Source organism: Pseudophryne corroboree, chromosome 1 (genome assembly GCF_028390025.1).
Source record: "Pseudophryne corroboree isolate aPseCor3 chromosome 1, aPseCor3.hap2, whole genome shotgun sequence".
Taxonomy (NCBI): domain Eukaryota; kingdom Metazoa; phylum Chordata; class Amphibia; order Anura; family Myobatrachidae; genus Pseudophryne; species Pseudophryne corroboree.
Window position 1 is genome coordinate 967,062,017 of NC_086444.1, and position 16,108 is coordinate 967,078,124.

The 16,108-nt window shown below is 44.5% G+C and overlaps 1 protein-coding gene across 2 annotated transcripts in view; it reads right to left on the reverse strand.

Annotated features, from left to right (window-relative positions):
* GLRB (glycine receptor beta) overlaps window positions 1-16,108 on the reverse strand; it is a 268,807-nt gene that overhangs the window by 222,663 nt on the left and 30,036 nt on the right. For both annotated transcript variants that reach the window (XR_010177463.1, XM_063920484.1), the window contains exon 2: window positions 4,425-4,576. Coding sequence is in view for 1 of the 2 variants with exons in the window: in XM_063920484.1 (XP_063776554.1) it covers window positions 4,425-4,546 (122 nt within the window). In the remaining variant the exon portion in view is untranslated. The remainder of the gene's footprint in view (window positions 1-4,424; window positions 4,577-16,108) is intronic.

A 16,108-nucleotide genomic window follows, 5' to 3' on the forward strand; every position in this document is an offset into this window, starting at 1 on the left:
GGAGCATTCTTGGTCTCACACCAAGAAACATATTTTCGCCATATACGGTGATAATGTTTTGCTGTTACTTCCTTCCTAGCTTTTATCAGCGTAGGGATAACCTCAACCGGAATGCCTTTTTCTGCTAGGATCCGGCGTTCAACCGCCATGCCGTCAAACACAGCCGCGGTAAGTCTTGGAACAGACAGGGTCCCTGTTGCAACAGGTCCTGTCTTAGAGGAAGAGGCCACGGATCTTCTGTGAGCAGTTCCTGCAGATCTGGATACCAGGTCCGTCTTAGCCAATCTGGAACAATGAGGATTGTTCTCAATCCTTTTCTTCTTATTATCCTCAACACCTTTGGTATGAGAGGAAGAGGAGGAAATACATAGACTGACCGTAACACCCACGGTGTCACTAGGGCGTCTACCGCTACTGCCTGAGGGTCTCTTGACCTGGCGCAATACCTCTGTAGCTTTTTGTTGCGGCGGGACGCCATCATGTCTATGGCAGTTCCCACCGACTCACAATCTGTGCGAAGACTTCTGGATGAAGTCCCCACTCTCCCGGGTGTAGGTCGTGTCTGCTGAGGAAGTCTGCTTCCCAGTTGTTCACTCCAGGAATGAACACTGCTGACAGTGTGCTTACATGATTCTCCGCCCAGCGAAGAATTCTGGTGGCTTCCGCCATTGCCACTCTGCTCCTTGTGCCGCCTCGGCGGTTTACATGAGCCACTGCGGTGATGTTGTCTGACTGGATCAGAACTGGTCGTTGCGAAATAAGGTCTCCGCTTGACGTAGGGCATTGTATATGGCCCTTAGCTCCAGGATGTTGATGTGAAGACAAGTCTCTTGACTTGACCAAAGACCCTGGAAACTTCTTCCCTGTGTGACTGCTCCCCAACCTCGGAGGCTTGCGTCCGTGGTCACCAGGATCCAGTCCTGAATGCCGAATCTGCGACCCTCGAGAAGGTGAGCACTCTGCAGCCACCACAGTAGTGACACCCTGGTCCTGGGGGACAGGGTGCTCAACCGATGCATCTGAAGATGTGACCCAGACCACTTGTCCAGTAGGTCCCATTGGAAAGTCCTCACATGGAACCTGCCGAAGGGAACGGCCTCGTATGACGTCACCATCTTTCCCAGGACTCGAGTGCAATGATGCACTGACACCTGTTTTGGTTTCCATAGGTTCTTGACCAGAGTCATGAGTTCCTGGGCCTTCTCTATCGGGAGATAAACCCTCTTCTGGTCCGTGTCCAGAATCATGCCCAAGAAGGGCAGATGAGTCGTAGGAACCAACTGCGACTTTGGAATATTGAGAATCCAGCCGTGTTGCTGTAACACTTTCAGTGAAAGAGATACGCTGTTCAGCAACTGCTCTCTTGATCTCGCTTTTATGAGGAGATCATCCAAGTACGGGATAATTGTGACACCTTGCTTCCGCACGAGCACCATCATTTCCGCCATTACCTTGGTGAAAATCCTCGGGGCCGTTGAGAGACCAAACGGCAACGTCTGAAATTGGTAGTGACAATCCTGTACCGCAAATCTTAGGTACGCCTGATGAAGTGGATAAATGGGGACATGAAGGTACGCATACTTTATGTCCAGTGACACCATAAAATCCCCCCCTTCCAGGCTTGCGATGACCGCTCTTAGCGATTCCATCTTGAACTTGAACCTTTTCAAGTATAGGTTCAGAGATTTTACATTCAATATGGGTCTGACCGAACCGTACGGTTTCGGGACTACAAACATGGTCGAATAATAACCCCTTCCCTGTTGAAGGAGGGGAACCTTGACCACCACCTGCTGAAGATACAATTTTTGTATTGCGTTTAACACTATTTCCCTCTCTTGGGGGGAAGATGGTAGGGCCGATTTGAAATACCGGCGAGGAGGCACCTCTTCGAATTCCAGCTTGTAACCCTGAGACACAATTTCTATTGCCCAAGGATCCACCTGGGAGTGAACCCACATGTGGCTGAAATTCCGAAGATGTGCCCCCACAGGGCCCGGCTCCTCCAGTGGAGCCCCAGCGTCATGCGGTGGATGTTGTAGAGGCGTGAGGACTTCTGTTCCTGGGAACTAGCTGCGTTGTGCAGCTTCTTTCCTCTTCCCCTACCTCTGGCAAGAAAGGACGCACTTCGGACTTTCTTGTTTCTTTGTGAACGAAAGGACTTAATTTGATAATGCAGTGCTCTCTTAGGCTGTGAGGGAACATAAGGCAAACATTTTTACTTTCCAGCTGTAGCTGTGGAGACCAGGTCCGAGAGACCTTCCCCGAACAATTCCTCACCCCTGTAAGGTAAAACCTCCATATGCCTTTTTGAGTCGGCATCACCTGTCCATTGCCGAGTCCACAGGACCCTTCAGGCAGAAATCGACCTAGCGTTTATTCTAGAACCCAGTAGACTAATGTCTCTTTGAGCATCTCTCATATATAGGACAGCGTCTTTTATATGCCCCAGGGTCAATAATACAGTATCCTTATCTAGGGTATCCAATTTCTCAGATAAAGTATCCGTCCATGCCGCTACAGCACTACACACCCAGGCCGACGCAATTGCCGGTCTTAGTAAGGTACCCGAATGTGTATAAATGGACTTCAGGGTAACCTCCTGTTTGCGATCAGCAGCATCTTTGAGGGTAGCCGTATCCTGGGACGGCAGGGCTACCTTTTTGGATAAGCGTGTTAAAGCTTTGTCCACCCTAGGGGAGGATTCCCATCATAGCCTATCCGTTGACGGGAAAGGATACGCCATAAGAATCCGTTTGGAAATCTGCATTTTCTTATCTGGAGATTCCCAAGCTTTTTCACATAACTCATTCAGTTCGTGTGAGGGGGGAAAAGTTACCTCAGGCTTCTTTCCCTTAAACATATACACCCTCGTGTCAGGGACAGGGGTTTCCTCTGTGATGTGCAAAACATCCTTTATTGCTATAATCATATATCGAAGGGATTTAGCCAATTTTGGCTGTAACTTTGCATCATCGTAATCGACACTGGAGTCAGAATCCATGTCGGTATCTGTGTCAACAATTTGGGATAGTGGCCACTTATGAGACCCTGACGGTCCCTGCGACAGAGGGTCAGGTACGGGTTGAGACCCTGACTGTCCCAATGCATCAGCCTTGTCAAATCTTTTATGCAAGGAATTAACATTATCATTTAAAACCTTCCACATATCCATCCAATCAGGTGTCGGCGCCGTCGGCGGAGACACCACATTCATTTGCTCCCGCTCCTCTCCCACATAGCCTTCCTCATCCGACATGTCGACACAAGCGTACCGACACACCACACACACACAGGGAATGTCCTTTCTGAAGACAGTTCCCCCACAAGGCCCTTTGGAGAGACAGAGAGAGAGTATGCCAGCACACACCCCAGCGCTATAATATCCCAGGAATACCACAGTAACCTAATGTTAACCCAGTAGCTGCTGTATGTATAGTTTTTTTTGCGCCTAATTATGTGCCCCCCTCTCTTTTCAACCCTCTTCTACCGTGTATCAGCAGGGGAGAGTCCGTGGAGCTTCCTCTCAGCGGTGCTGTGGAGAAAAAATGGCGCTGGTGAGTGCTGAGGGAGAAGCCCCGCCCCCTCGACGGCGGGCTTCTGTCCCGCTTATACAGTAATTTTGGCGGGGGCTCATACATATATACAGTGCCCAGCTGTATATATGTGTACTTTTGCCAACATGAGGTCCCAAAAGCTGCCCAGGGCGCACCCCCCACCCCCCCCCCCCCCCCCCCCCCCGCCGTGCCCTGCACCCTAACAGTGACCGGAGTATGTGAGGTGTGTGGAGCAATGGCGCACAGCTGCAGTGCTGTGCGTTACCTCTAGTGAAGAACATGAAGTCTTCTGCCGCCTGTGAAGTCTTCTTTTCTTCTCATACTCACTCGGCTTCTATCTTCCGGCTCTGCGAGGGGGACGGCGGCGCGGCTCTGGGACAGACGGCGAGGGTGAGATCCTGCGTACCAATCCCTCTGGAGCTAATGGTGTCCAGTAGCCTAAGAAGCAGGACCTAGCTTCAGAGAGTAGGGCTGCTTCTCTCCCCTCAGTCCCTCGATGCAGGGAGTCTGTTGCCAGCAGAGGTCCCTGAAAATAAAAAACCTAACAAAATACTTTCTATCAGTAAACTCAGGAGAGCTCACTGAAAAGCACCCAGCTCCTCTGGGCACAGTATCAAACTGAGGTCTGGAGGAGGGGCATAGAGGGAGGAGCCAGTGCACACCAGGAACCAAATTCTTTCTTAAAGTGCCCATGTCTCCTGCGGAGCCCGTCTATCCTCATGGTCCTTACGGAGTCCCCAGCATCCTCTAGGACATTAGAGAAATTTGATATACAAGCAGATTCCAACCAAGACTTTGCTTATTAACTATATTTAAGGGAATAATTTTGACCGTAAAAATATAAACATAATAAATAATGTTACGTACGATGGGCAGAGATATTGCTGCTTTTTTCCTTTCCCTTTTTTTGAAGACTTCTCTTTAGAATGTACGCCATCCAGCCACAAGGAAAATACAAGGAACGCCAAAATCCCCAAAATGAACTTCATCTCGATGCATTAACTTCAGGACAATAGACCCTGAAAATAAAAAAAGAAGTTATTCTACAGAAATAATAAAGCTCTACACAATTACATATAGCAATTCATTAAAATACTGTGCAAAGAGAACTAACAGAAAATAGAAGTGACATATCCAACAGTTTTTAACATACAAAAAGGAACAGGTTTGTCCCTTTGGTCCTTTATGCAGAAAACAGGACATACTTTTAGTAGTCAGCTTCATGGTGGCTTTTTTTGTTAAGTCTTCCAATAACAAGATTCCCTTGTGACTAAAAGATTATTATTTTTTTTTAAATGTTATATAGCGCCAACATATACAGTTGTGCTTTACAATTGTGAACAAGCCAGTAGCTATAAATTGAAAGACTAAGAGGGATTCCGGCTACCAAGCTAACAATTTTAGGGGAAAAGTAATTACATACATGAGGATAGGAGCTTCATATTGCAAATTGGTCCATGCGGATTGCAATAGACCAAGAAAGGAAAAAAATAAATAACAATTTATTGGCAGAAATTATTTTATTGGGGGAAATTATTATTATAAATTTTTTATCTCACCAGCATCCATATGAATGAAACACCAGCATTCACATAGTTAACACGCCAATTTTACGACTGTAACCCAGCCTGGCACCCAACAGCCCAGGTGTACCAGAAGCGGCTCAGTGCTTGTCAGAATTGGGACAGTACTCTAGAATAGATGAAGGGGCCAGATTATTTTTTTCAGTATTGTAAAGATTAGAATAACATTTTTTTTAATGTTACTTTTTTTTGTAACAATTTATAACAGGTAAGACAGCTCAAACAGCATGTGGCTTGAGATATCTTGCCTGTTAGAACCACATATTTTAAAATTTTGACACAATTTGCCAAGTCACCTTTTAATAAAGAGGTGATTTGTATGCAAATAAAGGTTGACGGGTTCAAATGTTATATATGCCAAACCCTACCTTTAGTTCTTAAACCTAACTGCCTCTTTCCACAGCCTAACCTTAACCCTCTGCCAATTTCATAACCCTAACTGCAGCAGCCTAACCCTAACAATCATGAGTCTGTGTATGTCAACCTTTTGATCATGCTGACCTAAGTCCATATCGACCATTTAACAGTCGATATTTGACCCAGTCAACCTATTGCCTGTCGACCATCTGGCGTCAACCCTATTGACTATTTACAGTATATACTATCTACAATTTGGATACCACTCTCTCCAGCTTCGGAATCACGTTTAAATTAAAAGATTTGGCATCTCCTTCCTTAACCAATACTATCTAGGCTGATCTGAAACCATCAAGTGATTTTACACAATAGCTGCTTGACATCACAGACTGGCCTTAGTTTGACGACTCTGCACTGCATTAGCTTAAATGTTCAGAAATGACAGTACAACCTAGTTGTCCTGGTCAAAATTACAATATAAAGTACTTTCAAAAAGTCAGCTTTATTCATTTGTGGACACTGTTGTAAATGAACCCTAAGCACATGAGTTGCTGTTATCACTCATGTAGAAAGTGCCAAAACATTCTAGTGTTAGCAGAGCAGGAGTAAAGGGCCCCATACACTGGGACGGATAATGCTCGATTTCATCCGATTTTGGGCATTCGGACCGATATATCGGATGAAATCAGGCATTTTGGAGGGGTTTCCGATCCAATGCGCGTTCCCGTGAGCATCGGATCGGATCCTCCAGATTGAATGTGCTGCACATTAAATCAGTTCCGACCCCGCAGGCATGGCTGGGATCGCCCAAGATAAATTGTATGCAAAAGGACAGCATACGATGTATCTTGGGCGATCCTGCCTACCCCCCGGGAGGCGGCCGGGGTGATCGCCTACGACATGTCAGACGGACATGTCTCGTAAGTGTGTGGGGCTCCTAATAAATATACATACATCTCACCCAAAAATCCCAAAGGGAACAGAGGATCTTAAGGCCCCCATCCACTAGTGCGATATGGTCACTTTTCATCTGATTCCGAGCTTTCAGATTGATGGATCAGATGAAAAGTGACACATTGCATGTCATTTTCCTCTGACTCCGATCCAAGATGCGTTCCCGTGCTCCTCGGATCAGAGTCGCAGATCGTCATGGCTGCCATGAATATTAATTGCAATCGGAGGAAAAGGTGCACATCTGAGTGCATTTGCACACAATCAGATGTGAGATATCGGATGTAAAAAACCCACTCAAGTAGCAAATCATAATCGTAGAACTCCCAGGAAGTTGCCGGGCAGATCAGTGGTAAATCAGATCCGACTTTTAGTTCAGATAAGTCTCGCTAGTGGATGGGGGCCTTAGAATGATTCGGTCTAGGAATCAATGTTCAACAGTCCAGCAAACATTCTTCTTTATTGGTTGATTCAGTCACAGGTCTGTAATCTGTTTCAATTTACTAGATGGGTTTGCTTTAACATGGGAATCTATTTACAATGGTGCAATTTTGACTGTCCCAGTGGCAAATGCACATGGAATTTGTCTATTTCGTTATTTGCTTGTTTTTAAATAAAATGCATAAAAAAATGTCTTTGTCATGCAAAACATTTCCATTAACTCCCACCCAAATCCCCCAACAGTTTGATCTTACTGCTTAACTCAACTGAAGGTAATGGAGGCATTATACAGTACTTTGTCTATTTATAATTCTCAATGGTCTCACTTTCCTTTTGGAGCTGTTTGACTTTGTCTATTTATATTCCCTCATGGTGTAGTGATCTTTCACTTTCTCAGTGAAAACAGGAAAGTTAATATCCTCCTCAAACAATTATAATCAAATATTTCCTGTGAGACTATTTTACCTATTAGAACTAAGCCACAAAAATGCAGGGTTACATTTCAAATGGTCTTGAACTGTATTGGATCAACACTGTTTAATCTAATACGGGATGAGGTGTACATAAACATTTATGCTGCATTCAGATCGCAAATGCCGGATCCTACCCGGTAAGAGAAATGTGTCCTTACCGGGTGGGATCCGGCATTTGCGCTCCTCTGCTGGCTTTCCGACGCGGCAATATACCGGGTCGGCTGCCATAGCAGTGGGGGGCGCAGCAGCAGCAGGGGCGGGGGTGGAGGCGGCGCTGGGAGATGAGCTCATCTCCTGTGCCGCCTCTCCCTATGCTGTGAATGGGAGCCGTGTCGCATCGGAACAGCTCCCATTCACACTGCACCTGACCCGCTATTCAACCCGGTAATAACCCTTCTTTTTTACCGGGTTGAATTACCGGGTCAGGCGACCCGCTAATTCTGCAAAGGACCTTTCACATCGCACACTGACCCGTTTCGACACGGCAATATGCCGTGTCGATACCGGGTTTTTAGTGCGATGTGAAAGGGGTCTTAGATAAAACAGTTACTTCTGGTGGATGGACCACGAGATCAGACACACTTTTACTAGAGCGGTTTGGACTTCTAGTCTATTCTTGGTCAATCCCAACATCTACACTGGCTTTGGTGTTAAAAAGTCATATTCCACTGCAGTGTTATCCCCATGCTTTATTTGCTCTGAGGTCCGTCTGGCGAAAGTCCCTTGCTGCACAGTATTGTAACGAGACCAATGGTAATCCCTATTCTATAACTGATACCCCTTTTCCACTAGAAGTCTCGGGTCTGACCCGGGATGTGGAACATGGTTCCAAGCCAGGTCTAACGCAAGACGGACCCCTTTTCAACAACGGCGCCGACCCAGGAATATCTTGGGTCGGCGCCGTTTACACTGCACCCGGGTGCAGTGTCTTCTGGCAGGCGCTTGGAATTGACATTATCTCCAAGCACCGGTAAAACCGACAGATCGGGACCCTCGGGGCAAAGCCTCGGTCCTGTTAGGCCACGCTCCCAATTCGATGCTGGAAGCTGCTGGGCTGCCCCAGCCTCCGGCACACACTTTCCTGGCCAGCGCTGCTGTCTGCATAGCAGGAGAGACAGCAGCACTGACAGCATGCGCTGTCCTCCCCAACCTCCCGACCGCACGCGGGACACTGCGGTCAGGGAGGAATGGGCTCTAACATGCTGTAAACAGGTCCTGGGTCGTAACCCGTTTACACTACACACTTAATTGGGTCATTCTCCGGTCCAACCCAGGTAGGATTCCCGAGTCACTTGACCCGGGCTTTTCCAGAGGAAGCCGTTTCCACTACAAAAAAACCCGAGTCAATGTGCACCCCCGTGCAAAAACCCAGGATTTTTGAGTTAGTGGGGTATCACTGGGCTACGGGCCGAACAGATGTGGGGGTTGGGATTTGTGGGTCACCTTGGGGGCGGAGCTAGGCTCCATGACCCAGCATCAAATTAGAAAAAAAATATTGGGGGGCTCTACCATCCATGGTGGAGATCCACTGGCCCTCCGCCATTGACGGCAACACCATCTAACATTGTTCGGTTAATGATCAACCCTACTTAAAAGCAATTATTGGTCAGCATATGGGCACAAAATTACAAAATTATTTGTTTAAAAAAGAAATTGGGCAGCATCTGGGTCACTCTTATACATTATATCTGTGTTCAGCAAGCTATTACCTATAACGAGTAAGAATTTCAAGTAGAGAACATTTTTCTAAAAAGGATGTCCTGCAATCTTAAACTATGAAGATAGTAAACTAAAATGGGCAATTACATCAAAATTTATTGAACTAGAGTCCTACAAAAATATACATTCAAAACAAACAAGGCATACATTTTCAGCAACTGAGCTCAAAAAATCTACCAAATTTAGCAAAACTGGCAGCTATTGGGCTAACTATACCTGTATTCATAACTACTATAAATGTGAAGGAGGATTTCATTTTGTATTCTCAAATGAATTAAAACCTGTTTAAGGAGTCAAATGAAGCAGGGCACACTGACTAACCTGATGCAAATTTCCAGAGTTGGCTAGTTTAAACCACCTTAACCAAATTATTATTATTTTTTCCATTTCATTTTTTATTTTATTCTAATTATGCTGTGACCACAGGCACAGCTCCTTTAAGTCTTAAAAAAGCCTATATTACGGGAACCTCCCTGGTAATATTCCACATTCTTGTTGCTTGTGGTCTTCATTTGAGTGAACTGAAACAGTAAATTTATACACACAACAGAGAAACATGACGGGTGAACCAGATCAGCGAGGCACTTGGGGATTTATGTACTAAGTCTTGGAGAGAGATAAAGTAGATGGTGATAAAGTAAATCCAGGTACACACTGGAGTGATCTCAGCCCAATATTTTGTTTCCAGCCAAATCGGAACGACATATCGGACGGATCAGGCAGTGTTTATGCCCAATCTGCATGCTCCACAGCCAACCAGATAAAATCACAAGCGACGCCATGCAACGTAATGAAGGAAAGAACGAGGAATCGTTTTGTCCTTCGTTATATTGTTCTCACGTGTACTGCAGTAACAATATGTTGGCCGGCATATTGTCTGTCCGGATGTGCAACACTCCATTGTGCACCCAGCATTACAAGTAACCAGCTCCTGTCATTTTTCAAACACAGCCTGTAACATGGTAGTTAAGAGCTAGTTGACTGGTACTTTATCTCTGTCCACTTAAGCGCTCTCCAAGGCTTAGTACATAGACCACTAAATTTGCCTAGCATCAGCTAAGACTCCACAAACTCCTCTTCTAACAATCATATAGGACAGAAGAAAACCACAGCTAACATTGGTTTAGCTTTAATACATTCAAATCTTCAAAATAGACTGGGAACTTAAGAGGCCTCTAAACTAGTGATTTATTCAAAATTAGAAGTAATAAGTAGGACTAATGCTTAACATTAACTTGCTATTCTTTTTTCAATATCACCTTTCTCTGAAGGTATTTTGTATGTTTAAATATATTTAGTCTATACATCGATGGTTGCTGCTTAGCTTTTGGAGCTTTCATCCCCACCTGACTCAATCTGATGAATTATTTTAATATGCTAAAAACAAATGGCAGAAGTTCATAGATAATAATTTAGAACATTGACATGATTTGGTGAAACCTACTAGGCAGCTTTTAGTGGTCACATTCAGGCATAACATGCCAGAAAATAAAAATAAAATGAAGAGTGACATTCTGCAGAATGTCTTGCAGAAGTCATTCACAGCTTGGGTCTAGAACCTCTTTAGAACTGAAAACCAAGGAAGAGAGTCTACTAGAGAGCCTTCTACTTTCCTTTGCTCAAACTAAGGTTGATTATTCTAAAAATACTATTAAACAATAATAATCAAATGCAGTTATTTATTGTGTCATGATCCTTTTTGACAAGTGGTTTTATCAGGTGAAGTATGGCACAGAATGCAGCTTCAGATGCCATTATACTCAAGACCATTACTGATTTTCTTAATTAATAAGATTAAACTAGACATGACACGGACAAACAGTATGGTGTTTTTAAAGGAAATTTTAATGTCCTTATATTCAGTTGGGTACATAAAAGCACAGGAACAATAAAACAAAATAAAAAGTTAAAGTGCTGTCATATCTGATATTTTGCACACTATGCTTATGAAACAAACAAATAAAATGTAGGAAGCTCATAGGGGTGTAGTCACGGAGCAGTGAAAAGCCCTTTAATCAGTGATAGCAAGGCTTTTCACTTCTTCCTCCTATTCACAGAAGGGATTACCATGGAGAAATCTCAGACTTATCCAGCGGTGCCTCCAAACAGTGTAGATATCACTTCCCTATGCTACTGCATGGGGAGAGCGATTCACAGAAGCACGAAAGCTCAGCTTTCCGTTTCGTTTCTATAAAAGAAATTGGCCATCTCAGGTAAAGAGCCTGCTACTGTACGTGGAGCAAGCCCATCAACAGGGGAGTAAATAGGGGTACCCCCATCCCGGGCCCGACACAAAATGGGGCCGCTTCACCTAAATGGGAAATACAGACTCAGCTCGCCGTCCGCGCATCTGGAGTCTCTTAAGTAAGCAACAACAAAAAAACAGAGAAGGGTAACCAATTGTTATTTTTCAAATGCAGAATGAGTGGATGTACATAAACTCTCTAAAGTTGCCTATAAATCCATACCAATCACAGTCCTGTGGTAAGGAAGAAAGAAAAAAAAAGTACTCACGTGAGGGTTTAAGGGTGCGTGAAACATTAAAGGAGTGTCATAATATCACTAACTCAGTGTTTTGTTTTTTTCATTTCTTTGTGGTGCCTGAAAATCCATTCTCTGTCTGCTAACACGTAGGAGTAACAGCTTGCATTTATGTGGTCTACCTGTTATGTTTTATGTGTGCTCTATTTCTTCCACTTACAAATCAACAACAGTAACACTAGTAATAGCAAGATAGGAAGATTATTGACGCTTTTGAATTATGGTGCTGGAGACAAATATTACGTATACCATGGACTTCCCGAAGAACAAATCAATCAGTATTAGATGAGATAAAACCTAAGCTGCGCCTTACTACTTTGGACACATCATACAAAGAAAAGGATCCCTAGAGAGAGACATTATGCTTGGAAAAGTTGAAGGCAAACGGAAAAGGGGAAGACCAGCAGCGAGATGGCTTAATACAAACACAATGGATACCACAATATCAACATTGAGCCGCTTGACAGAAGATCGAAATTTGTTTAGGACAGTTTTCCATAGGGTTGCCATAAGTCGGCAGCGACTTGACGGCACTTAACACCAACAACACTAATAATAGTAGAACTATTACAAGTGTGCTTCAGCTCCTGTGTGCTTCAGCTCCTGTGCATTACAAGTGTGCTTCAGCTCCTGTGTATTCTCATGCATCTAACAGAAATCACCATAATATTGATTCTGCATTGTACTATGGTCACGGGAAAATGGCTGATGCTAACCTGGACACATGCATTCGCAAAAAAACTGTACCAATAGGATTATGTCAGGCATACATCATATGCACTTACTCCCAAACAGTTCCTACGCACATGCATGTGTGTGTGTTGTAGGAGGGGGTAAGGGGATTATGATTTGATAGCGTAGAACACATTTACTATTTGGCTTGATTTAGATAGGTAAAAAAAAACAATTTACAGTATACAAGTATATTCAACAGTCTCCAAGTTTTGATAAAACACCGCCTTTGTTCCACCCTTCCCTTGTTCTGTCTCATAAGGCAGTGCAAGTGTCTGCATACAGATGTATGCAAATGCTTCTTTGTGGGCATGCAATGCATAAATGTGTATATTTCAAGGTAAACTAATAAGCGTATGCCAAAATAAAAACCAGGACACTATTTACATTTCGTCCGTATTGCACATTAATGGTATCACACAGTGCATGAAGAATAACCTTTAATTCCATATCAGAGCAGGATTATGTAGGTCTATTTGTTTTGGCGCTGCACCTATCCAATTTTGATCTTTAAAAATGGTTGCAACACTTTTCTAAACATGGGTAACAACGGGGGTAATTCAGAGTTGATCGCAGTAGCAAATTGGTTAGCAGTTGGGCAAAACCATGTGCACTGCAGGGGGGGCAGATATAACATGTGCAGAGAGAGTTAGATTTGGGTGGGTTATTTTGTTTCTGTGCAGGGTAAATACTGGCTGCTTTATTTTTACACTGCAATTTAGATTTCAGTTTGAACACACCCCACCCAAATCTAACTCTCTCTGCACATGTTATATCTGCCCCCCCCCTGCAGTGCACATGTTATATCTACCCCCCCCCCCCTGCAGTGCACATGTTATATCTGCGCCCCACATGAAGCGCACATGGTTTTGCCCAACTGCTAACAAATTTGCAGCTGCGATCAACTCTGAATTAGGCCCAATGTTTCTGGCTCTTTTTCGAGTACAAAGACTATTTACAAGAGTGCCTGTGACACATGGAAGCAAAAATCTTCTCAACCAGACAAGAAAGAAGAGAAAAACATATGAAGAATTGTTATATTATTAACAGTTACTTATATAGCGTCAGCAGAATCTGTTGCACTGTATAATTGTGAACAAAACAGTAATAAAACAAGACTGGGTAATAACAGACAGACAAAGCTGGCTTGGGCCGCACATAGCGTTTAGTGGGTCCCGCTCGGCAGCAAGGAGCGTTTTGGGTTCACACACTAGCCTTTCCGCAGGATGCCGCTGCACAATATCCGGCCAGTGCCCTGACCAGATTTCAAATGTATGTGTTCTAGTTGAAATACAGTCATCCAGTCATCCTGCTCAACCACAGCATGCTGTGGTTGGGTCCGGTGGATGTGGCAACGCTGCATATGTGTGGACACCCGCATAGAAGACCATGTGCAGGCTCCTTCCTGCCAAACAGGACCCACTAAACTGCTATGTGTGGCCCAAGCCTAAGAGGGACCTGCTCACAAGCTTACAACCTATAGGGAAATAGGAATGTGATACACGAGGATAAGTACTATATATTGCATATAGGTACAGCCAGATTGCAGAGGTTCTAGCTGGCCTGTGTGATCAGTCACGCAGGAATGTTTGCCTAGGGTTGGAAGGAGGTGAATATGAAGAACGAAATATATAAAGTTATGGGTGGACTGTATAAAGGGGATGTAATTGGACAGGATATCTTATGGAGGTTATGTGGGTGGTTGTAGAATTTGTTAAGTCTGTCTGAAGAGCTGAGTTTTCACGAAATGTCTGAAGGTTTGGAGATTAAAGGAAAGTTTTATTGCATGTAGGAGGGCATTTTAGAGTGGGTGTAGTCAGAAAAAAAGTGCTGTAATAACCATGAGCAGGTAATGAGTGTGGAAGAGAGACGCAGATCTTGTGCTGATCAAAGAGGTTGAGCTTGGAGATATTTTGAAATAAGCAAAGAGACACTCGAGGGTGGTTCAATAAATATAACAAGCCCTCTCATTGCGTATATTTAATCAATTAATACATATACGTATAATCAATAGTATTGTTTTGGTACAGATTATTTTTCAACATAGTTCATATACTTGTCTAAGCATTTGTTCCAACGGAACACCAAGGCATCTATCCCATCATAGAAGAAATCAGTGTCAAGCGCCTGAAGCCAGAGCATGACGGCTTGCTGAACTTCACTGACAGTTGCGTATCGCCTTCCACCCAGGTGCTTCTACAATGGTCCACGGAGATGGAAATCACTCAGGGTCAGGTCAGGGCTCTAGGGGGCAATGGTAGCACCGGAACAACTAACACATGTGGCTGGCTGAGTGTGGCCTAGCATAATCGTGCAACACTCCAACTCCTGTTTCTGTGACATGACGTTATCACCGTACAATACGACAAGTTGGTGATAAATGTCAGCTGCTGATTTGTATTTAGATGCAGAAACTTGATCACAGTACGCACCGCAATGTGTGACCATGTTTCCGCCATCCCCGCCATCTTACAATTGATGTTGGAACAGTATGACTGATAGGAGGCACAGTGTAATGGCCGTGAGGAGAACCTGCTCTGGCCTGGATGGAAATTAGAATGAAATAGAGAACATTACACACGTGAGAGGGCTTGTTACCGTACATATTGTACCACCCCTGTATGTTGGTGTAGTTTGATTATTACCCTTATGTGTAAGTAAAGGTATTTTATATTGAATTAGGTAGATTACAGGTAACCAATGGAGGACTGACAGAGAAGTGCAACAGATAACGTGTCCAAAATCTGTTAAGGCCCACTCTACTAGTAAAGTGGATTCTTCCTGGGCGGCTGCCCGGGGTGTCTTGGCTTTACAGCTTTGCCGAGCGGCTACTTGGTCAGGGTCGAACACATTTGTTAAGTTCTACAAGTTCGATACTTTGGCCCCTGAGGACCTAAAGTTTGGTCAATCAGTTCTGCAGGAGCCTCTGCGCTCTCCCTCCCGTTTTGGGAGCTTTGGTACATCCCCATAGTACTAATGTGGACCCCAGCATCCTCACGGACTACGAGAAAAGGATTTACAGGTAGGTAATTAAAATCCTATTTTCTCTTACGTCCTCGAGGATGCTGGGGTCCACATTAGTACTATGGGGATGTACCAAAGCTACCGGAACGGGAGGGAGAGCGCAGAGGCTCCTGCAGAACTGATTGACCAAACTTTAGGTCCACAGGGGCCAAAGTATCGAACTTGTAGAACTTCGCAAACGTGTTCGACCCTGACCAAGTAGCCATTCGGTAAAGCTGTAAAGCCAAGACACCCCGGGCAGCCGCCCAGGTAGAATCCACTTTACGAGTAGAGTGGGCCTTAACAGATTTTGGACACGGCAATCCGTAGAATACGCATGCTGGATAGTGAACCTGATCCAGCGAGAGAAATCGTCTGCTTAGAAGCAGGACACCCAAGTTTCTTGGGATCATACAGGACAGACAGAGAGTCCGATTTTCTGTGATGAGCAGTCCTCTTCACATACATTTTCAGAGCCCTTACAACATCCAAGGACTTTGATGAAATTGAGGAGTCAGTAGCAACTGGCACCACAATAGGTTGGTTGATATGAAATGCCGACACAACCTTCGGAAGGAACTGCTGACGGGTCCAGAGTTCAGCTCTATCTTCATGGAAGATTAAGTAGGAGCTCTTACAAGACAAAGCCCCCAACTCCGACACACGCCTAGCAGAAGCTAAGGCCAACAAAGTGACAGCCTTCCCTGTGAGAAACATAACCTCGACCTCTGGTAGAGGTTCGAACCAATCC